Source organism: Chiloscyllium punctatum, chromosome 15 (assembly GCF_047496795.1).
Source record: "Chiloscyllium punctatum isolate Juve2018m chromosome 15, sChiPun1.3, whole genome shotgun sequence".
Taxonomy (NCBI): Eukaryota; Metazoa; Chordata; class Chondrichthyes; order Orectolobiformes; family Hemiscylliidae; genus Chiloscyllium; species Chiloscyllium punctatum.
In genome coordinates, this window is record NC_092753.1 from 42,561,846 (window position 1) to 42,570,786 (window position 8,941).

General features: G+C 43.7%; 1 protein-coding gene across 2 annotated transcripts in view; it reads right to left on the bottom strand.

Annotated features, from left to right (window-relative positions):
- Window positions 1–1,382, bottom strand: part of LOC140486214 (pyruvate dehydrogenase (acetyl-transferring) kinase isozyme 3, mitochondrial) — a 71,752-nt gene extending 70,370 nt beyond the window's left edge. Inside the window, exon 1 of one of the 2 annotated variants that reach the window (XM_072585041.1) lies at window positions 1,043–1,382. In XM_072585041.1, the coding sequence (XP_072441142.1) occupies window positions 1,043–1,148 (106 nt within the window). In that variant the 5' untranslated portion in view covers window positions 1,149–1,382. The remainder of the gene's footprint in view (window positions 1–1,042) is intronic. The other variant, XM_072585040.1, reaches the window with a different exon arrangement.
- Window positions 1,383–8,941: the final 7,559 nt, after the last annotated feature.

Sequence of the window (8,941 nt, forward strand, 5' to 3'; positions counted from 1 at the left end):
CTCATTGATGCCAACCAGATATCTTAAATTAATCTAGTTCTATTTGCCAATATTTGGCCCATATGCCTCTAAACCCTTCCAATTCAGATACACTTCCAGATACATTTTAAATGTTGTAAATGCGCCAGCCTCTATCATTTACTCTGGCAATTCATTCCATACATGCACTACCCTCTGCATGGAAAATTGCCCCTTAAGTCCTTCTTAAATCTTTCCCCTTTCACCTTAAACCTATGCCTTCTGGTTTTAGACTCCATTACCTTGGAGAAAAAAAAACCTTTACTATTCACCCCATCCATGCCCCTCATGATTTTATAAAGTTCTATAAAGGTCAGCACGCAGCCTCGACGCTACAGGGGAAAATCGCACCAGCCTCTCCCAACAGCTCAAATCCTCCAACCCTAGCAACATCCTTATGCTCCCTTTCAAGTTTCACAACATCCTTCCTATAGCAGAACTGAACGCACCATAAATTTCAGATCGAAACTGACTTAAAAGTATAAAGAAACTAGTTTCTGTTCCACATGCCAAATGTTTCACCCAAATTAATCAGCTTCCTTTCAAAAGGCTCTTGACAATTCATGGTCTGTGGTTGAAGGAGACAATTCCATACTATGAGCCCAATCCTCACATTTTATGTCAGCAACGTTTTGAATTATTTAATGTCACTGCCTTGGATCTCCATTCCCAAACGTTTCTCTTTTGTTTAAAACAAGCTTGTTTCCCCTTGTGAACGTGCAGGGAAACTTTTCTCACTTTGCAAGTTTTCAGTAAACGTACGGACGTAACACATTTAATTCACCTGCTTCAGCTCTGAACATTGCACTTGTTGGGTCACGTTTCAGTCGTGCCAAAATAGCTGAGCTGCAGCCATTCCGAGATCAGCAACAGCATCAGCCCCCGGACAATAAACATCACAGCCTCGTCCATCACATTAGTGATGGAAAAACAACCTCTGGACTTATTCAATACACCGAGATATTCTTCCCCCCCCCCCCCCCCCCCTTCCCCGCTCACAATATCCCTCCATAAACTGACTCACCAAAATCCAGGAACTGTTTTATGGACAGAGGAGAAGGGGAAAACCGAGAGTAATATTCGACCTGCTTCGGAATGGGGTTTTTCATCAAATAGCCGAATAGCCGCATGATGCTCCCTGAATCGTCAGGCGTATTGCTTATTAAAGAATGGGGGGCGATTTTGGTTTTAGCCAAGCAATGCTTTGGCAGTCGATCATTGGCAGTTTGCGTGCGCGCGGGCGCGCGACAGTGAGTGGTGTTGAAGGCAGCCGGAGCCCCTCTGCCTCCGGCAGTGTGTCCCCGTGCCGGCCCTGCTCTGTCCGCCTCGCTTCCTGATCACCTCCTCCCGTCACACACTCCTCTCTCGCGCGTCCGCATTGTCGATGCTTTTTTTTTCCCTCAAAGCCCCGCCCCCTCCCCCAGCTCCGAATGTTCACGAGCGGCGCCCGTTAGTGTTTGAAAAAGCCGGATCGTGACAGCTTGATGGACAGTGAACACTCGGCCTCAGCAATATCATCGATCGTCACTCCCCCCCCCCCCAAGCTCTCCGTCACTCGAATGGTTTTATTTTTTTCCCCGTTGATGGTGAGAAGTATGTTTATGAAGGGAATGGGGTGTTATGGTGGGCCGGGGGGGTGGGGGAAGGTGCCAGCCAGGGCGGCGAGCTGTGACTGGCCTTTCGGGAACGTTCACAAATGCACGTTGCTGGGGTGGGCCTGGCGAAGGGCGTCAGGAAACGTGAACCAGAAGCTCTCCCCCTGAGCGAAATGTCGCCTTCCCAGGTCAGGATGGCGACCGGGAGGGGAGCCGAAGGGAAGTTCCTTCAATGCTCCTTCCCCTCCCCTCCCCTCCCCCCGGCATCTGAAACAAGAACATGGGTTAGAGGTTTACACAAATCAGTCGTCGCAAGTTGAGTTCCTCAGAGCATCCGGGGCTGACTATCTAAAACTGTGTCGTCAATTACTTTTCCTGTCGTCTCGGGCTGTTCACGTGTATTTTCCTCCTCCTCAAAATGTACTTTATTCGTAAAATTTGTAAAAGTTCGCTTCCATGGCAATTCAAATTCTGAGTCACTTTCATCTTGGTATGCGTGTTACTGCGTTTACAATTACTTAGTATTTACCATACACACATCTTGAGTATACAACTCGAGCAAATTTCAGTTTGCAATCGCTTAGGTGTATTCGGGCTGGAAAGCCTTGGTGGCTTTTGCCCACGTGTGCCCTTGCAGTAGTCCTCAGCATGTAGCCATGGATCTTGGAATGTGGCAGTTGGCACTGATGAAGGGCTTTTTGCCCGAAACGTCGATTTTACTGCTCCTCGGATGCTGCCTGAATTGCTGTGTTTTTCTAGCACCACTAATCCACAACAGGATTGTTGCCAACTCATTGCGCTGGAAGGCCAGCGAGTTTCAGGTAGATCAAAGGGGTATTTTTCACCAAATTGATAGTCCTTATGATGTAGATTGTGCTGGTGAATAAAAGAATATTTGGGAAGATTATAATCAGCAAAGGCTGAAAAGGAAGACATTGTTGGTTAAATTGTACTTGTTGATTTGCATTGAGGAGAGAGAGTGAATGCAGTTTCCTCATATTTGTCACACATCCTGTATTTAGAGACGTTAGGCATTAGCACATCTGAAGCATCCTGACAGAAGCTATTTTGTTTCCAAAATTAAGCTTTATTCACCAAATGTGTAAGACTGCTTTACAAAGCATTTCAAATTAAATATTGCAGAAAGTGAAATAAAGTCTAACTTTTCTCTCTGCACCATGCAACTTTCTCAAATGCCTCAATACAATTGCAACTCTCTTGATATTTACTATATGTATCCCATGTCAGCACACAGCCACGGAGTTCTCCACAGTTTCCAGCCACTCAATATATTGTGGATGAAAGAGTGGCCTTTGTCACCACTAAGTTGCATCTTGGTGGTTGCTGGAAAGTCCTGGTGATTAGAGTCGAAAAGTGTGGTGCTGGTAAAGTACACTAGGTCGGGCAACATTCGAGGAACAGGAATGTTGACGTTTCAGGCTTCAGCTAGGGAACCGTTCAGCAGGCTTTTCCTTTTATCTGTCCCTCTGGAGCTCAATGAGATTAGGTGCAAATCATTGCCTGTTAAACTTGTGGCTAAAGATGTTTTTCTGCATTCATTTTCCAAAAGAGGCAGGTAGAATGAACAAATTATTTTTATTGTTAGGTATATTTTACAGTGAGAAATACAGTAAAATATAGTGAAAAGCTTTCATCTGTCATGTGGTGACTTGGTAGTTTGAGAATAAGAGAAAAATTAAAAGATTTAGTTTAAAGAGAAGTCCATCAAATTTTGAGCTGACTGAACCACCAGCGCCTCTCCAGAATGTCAAAGTAGCTAATTCTCAGGTAACATCTCTCACCGCTGTTCACCACCACCTACACTGGATCTACCAATGTCGGAGTCTCTCATCACAACCAACCTAATCAATTTCGCTGTGATGCCCTTCACCCCTTCACTGCTGCCAGCTCTGGACCAAACCAATAATGAAGTCTCAGTCCCTGGGTGCCATCTTTCACTGCTGGGCCTACCTCACCTCAGGTTACTCTCCTTTAATGTCAAGTGCTACTCTAATTGTAGTGAGAAAGGTGGTAGGCAGGGTTTAACTGCATGGAGTGAAAGCCGTCTGACAGTGGACTTTCCCCATTGCACCTTTGGGTGTAGCATCCCTAAGCTTTAATGCTTCCATCAGCATGTACTCTACACCATCGAATGTCAACGATATTCCGTAATAGACACCTCTATTCATTGAAAAGGCTGGTTAAAGGTTGGGCAGACCAAATACTGTATATCGGTGAGTTGGTGTCGTCCTGCAGATACAATCAATGTTTATTCCAGTGTGCATCCTTGGAATTCCCGTAGAGAACAGTGACCTGCTTCAAAGTGCTGTTCCAAATGCATCTCGGCAACAAAAAAAAACCACTGCATCACTTTCCAGACTTTCTTTGCAAAGGATCATTATAAAAGAAGTGAAATCAATCTGTACTCTATCCCAGTCACCTTGAATGTTCAAAGCAGGGTGTGCAGGTTGTATCAGATGGGCAGAGCCATTGTCACCCAGCCACGATGTTGAGATAAGAGTCAGGTTAACAGCAAGGGAAGGAGGGAGGTGCCAGATCCAGAAGTGGGATCAGTGCGGCAGTCAGGGAGGGGATAGGTGTTGTGTCCTGAGGTGGAGCCAGCCTAGTGGTAGGGTGTGAGATGTGGAGAAATATCAGGTCTGGAGGTGAGGTCATACAGGTTACATTGCGCAAGAGGTGCACATAATGGCAGGGAAGAAGCTGGTTCATGTTGGTGCGTGTGTTCAAGCTTCCATATCTTCTGTCTGATGGAAGAGTTTGTAAGATAGCACGATCGAGGTGGGAGGGGTCTTTGATGATGTTGGCAACCTTTCCATGGCAGTGAGAAATGTACACAGAGCACATGGATGAAAGGCTGGCTTCCGTGATGCTCTGGTCTGTGCACATATCTTTCTATTGTTTCTTATGGTCCTGGGCAGAGCAGTTGCCATATCAGGCCATGTGCCATCTGCTTGTGGCAGGGGAGGGTCCAAAGAGGTCAGTCCACCAGCTGTGAGTGATAACCTGCCCTGGACTTCCCACGTAGATGCAACAGTCAAGAAGGCACAACAATGCTTCATCTTGCTCGGGTGGCTTAAGAAATTCATCATGCCCAGAAGAATCTTCACTAACTTTGGGGCAGTACGGTGGCTCAGTGGTTAGCACTGCTGCCTCACAGTACTAGTGACCCAAGTTCGATTCCAGCCTCAGGCAACTGTCTGTGTGGAGTTTGCACATTCTCCCTGTGTCTGCTTCGGTTTCCTCTGAGTGCTCTGGTTTCCTCCCACAGTCCAAAGATGTGCAGGTCAGGTGAATTGGCCATGCTAAATTGCCCATAGTGTTAGGTGCATTAGTCAGAGGGAAACTGATCTGTGTGGGTTACTCTTTGGAGGGTCGGTATGGATTTGTGGGGCTGAAGGGCCTGTTTCCACACTGTAGGGAATCTAATCTAATCTAACTTTTTGAGATGCACCATAAAAAGCACACTATCCAGGTGCACATGGCCTGATATGGCAACTGCTCTGCCCAGGACCATAAGAAACAATAGAAAGATATGTGCACAGACCAGACTACCATGGAAGCCAGCCTTCCATCCATGTGCTCTATGTACATTTCTCACTGCCATGGAAAGGTTGCTAACATCATCAAAGACCCCTCCCACCTCGATAGTGCTCTCTTACAAACTCTTCCATCAAAAAGAAGATACGGAAGCTTGAACACACACACCAACATGAACCAGCAGTTTAAGAACAGCTTCTTCCCTGCCATTATTAGACTGATAAATGGATTATAACTTCAAATAATGTTGATGTTGCTCTTACTATGTGCACCTCTTGCGCAATGTAACCTGTATGCCTCACTATGCCCAAACATGCTATGATCTGTATGTCCTTCCTTGCGACAATCTGCCTGTACTGCTTGTAAACAAAGCTTTTCACTGTACTTAGGTACACATAACTGCAATAAATCAAATCAAATCAAATGGTCAGGTTGGTGCCAGGAGGTATTACATCCACAGAACAGTCAAACTTGGATGTTTGGGTAGGAAGGGGAGGTAGTTGGAAGTGTCAGGCCTGGACGTCACTTGGTGGTGAGAAGATTAGTAGGCAGGTTGAGGTTCAGCTTGTAAGTTTGCTTGCTGAGCTGACAGGTTTGTTTTCAGACATTTCATCACCATGCTAGGTAACATCATCAGAGAGCCTCTCGTAAAGTGGTGGTGTTCTGTCTTGCTTTCTGTTTATATATCTTGGTCTCTTAAGGTCACTTTCCGGTTCTTTTTCTCAGATGTTGGTAAATGGGGTCCAAATCGATGTGTTTATTGATGGAGTTCCAGTTTGAATGCCAAGCCTCCAGGAATTCCCGTGCATGTCTCTGTTTAGCCTGTCCTAGGATGGATATGTTGTCTCAGTTGAAGTGGTGTCCTTCTTCGTCTGTATCTAAGGATACTAGTGATAATGGGTCATGTTTTTTGGTGGCTAATTGGTGTTCGTGTGTCCTAGTGGATAGTTTTCTGCCTGCCTGTCCGATGTAGTGTTTGTAACAGTCCTTGCATGGTATTTTGTAAATGATTTTTGTTTTGCTGCTTGTTGATAATAGAGTCCTTTAGGTTCATCAGTCGCTGTTTCAATGTGCTGGTAGGTTTGTGGGCTACCATGATGCCAAGGGGTCGGAGTAGTCTGGTAGTCTTCTCCGAGATGTCTTTGATGTATAGTAGTGTAGCTAGAGTTTCTGGATGTATTGTGTCTACTCGTTTGGGCTCGATGGACTATTATTATCAGGTACCCATTCTTCTTGAATACGCTGTAGAGGTATTTTTTTCTTCGGCTGCTCATAGGTTCTGGGTGCTGCAGTGTGTTGTAGCCCATTGAAATAATGTTCTGATGCAGCTCCGTTTGTGGATGTTGGGATGATTACTTCTATAGTTAAATATCTGGTCTGTGTATTGGTTTCCTGTAGATGCTGGTCTGCAGTTCTCCATTAGCTGTTCATTCCAGTGTGTCATCTAGGAAGGGGAATCGGTTGCTGTAGGTTTCCTCTTATTTGTTCCATCTTATGATGACAAAGGTGTCATTCACTTAGCGGACCCAAAGTTTGGGTTGGATCGTGCAAAGGGCTGTTCATTCGAGTCTCTGCATACATCAAAGACATCTCAGAGATGACTACCAGACTACTCCAACCTCTTGGCATTATGGTAGCCTACAAATCTACCAACACTCTGAAACAGCTACTGATGAATCTAAAGGACCCGATACCAACAACCAGCAAAACATGAGCACCTAGGAGGGGTTTGGAGAGATATGGGCCGGGTGCTGGGAGGTGGGACTAGATTGGGTTGGGATATCTGGTCGGCATGGATGGGTTGGACTGAAGGGTCTGTTTCCATGCTGTACATCTCTATGACTATGACTCTATAACATTGCAATTCTCTGAATCATAATCTTCCAAACTACTCTCGATTCGTGAAATATTGTATTGTCTCTTCACTACTTATGAAAAAGAAGAACCGGCTGTCTGGGGACTAAACACCAGTTGGTATTACATCTGTTGTAGAATCTACAATTAGGGATGAAGTGACTTAACATCTTCAAGGTTTTCAGCTGAGAGAGTGCTAGCATGGATTTGTAAAAGATAATGTGGTGATTAAAGTATAGTAGTGGATAGTGGGATACTAATGCATGTTATTAATGTAGATTTTCAGAAGTTATTTTATAAGGCTCCTCATAAAAGACTATTAGCTGAAATTGACTTGAGGAATTGAAGGCATTTTATTAAGCTTGCCAGCAAAGTGGATGTGAACTGTCTGGGTAATGGGCAGGTACTCCCATTGGCAGGATATAACTTTTGTTATTCAGCATGGCTTCATATTGGGATTTCAACTATTCGTTGTATAACTGTTCATTAGTAGAACCAGCCACATTTTCAAGATTGCTAATGAAACAAAGACAGGTGGCATTACAAGGAATGATCAAAATTGCAAAGAGATATGATTAGATTCAGTGAATGGCCAAATCGATGGATAATCGATTTCAATGTTAGCAAACATTAAGGCATCCATTTTGAACCTAAAAGGGATAGTGCAGCATACTTTCCAGATGGTGAAAAACTATAAAAAGCCGAGGACAGAGATATTTGGAGATCCATGTACAGAAGACAATTGAAATGTCATCAACAGTTCCAGAAAATAATCAAAAAGACAAATAGTTTGCTGGACTTTTTATCTGTTATGGACCAGGCCAAACCCCTTCAAAACATTTCAAGGAAGTAGCCCAGACCCTAACTTTGCTAGTTGTTTTAAGCAGATGTGACGTGAATATTCCTGGAGGGATGCAGTTGGTCAAACCATGTAGTTTTAAACGAAACAGAATTTATTTACAAGATTAACAAATGAAACACAAACCAAAGTGAACAGAATACTGAATAACTGAATCTACCTGGAAAACCAACAGACCGTACCAGCTTAATGATGTTATTTCCAATTTTGCAACAATCCGCATATACACCTCTTGGCACAAAAAGAAAAATCAGACCCAGGGTCTTACAGGAGAGAAGCCAGAGAGAGAGAGGAAGATCAGTCTGGACTGGTTTCTTTGGGGTCCAGCAGCTTTTTCAACTCTACTGTGCTAAAGCCAAACCAAAACAGAAAAGCTGAGCTGGGAGAACTGGCCATTCACCTTTCATTGTACAGTGTTTTTTTTTAAACTTAAAAGCCTTTTGCCGAAGGCAGTATCTGTTAGTTCTAATCAAACTGGCCCTAAAACCCTTCAACTAAAACTCTTTGGAGTCTGTGTCTTTTATAACCTCCTGAAAAAAAAACAAGGACACCGTAACCTTCTTAAAGGAGCAGCATTGTCACATATATCACAGATTAGAATAAAAGTGTGTGAAATCATGCTTCAGCTAATCAAAGCCCTGATGAGACCATGCAGAAAACTCTGTTCATTTCAAGGTACCACACCTTCAGGAGAATATGTTTGCTTTTGAAGGAGTGCAATGTAGATTTACCAGACTAATAGTGAGAAACTATTATTACTGGTTTACAGAATTCTAGTCCTGGGAACATAATCTGAAAGGTGGAGGTACTAGCCTAATAGTATTGTCACTGAACTAATAATCCAGAGACCTAGGTAATGTTCTGTGGACAGGAGATTTCAATGCAATCATGGCAGATGGTGCAATTTTGTATTCAATAATGATCTAGAATTAAATGTTTAACAATAATCATGAAATTAAAGGCAATCGTTATATAAGAAAAGATCTGGTTCTCCAATGTACTTCAGGAAAAAAATACTGTCCTTTCATGGTCTGACTTACATGTGACTCCAAACCCA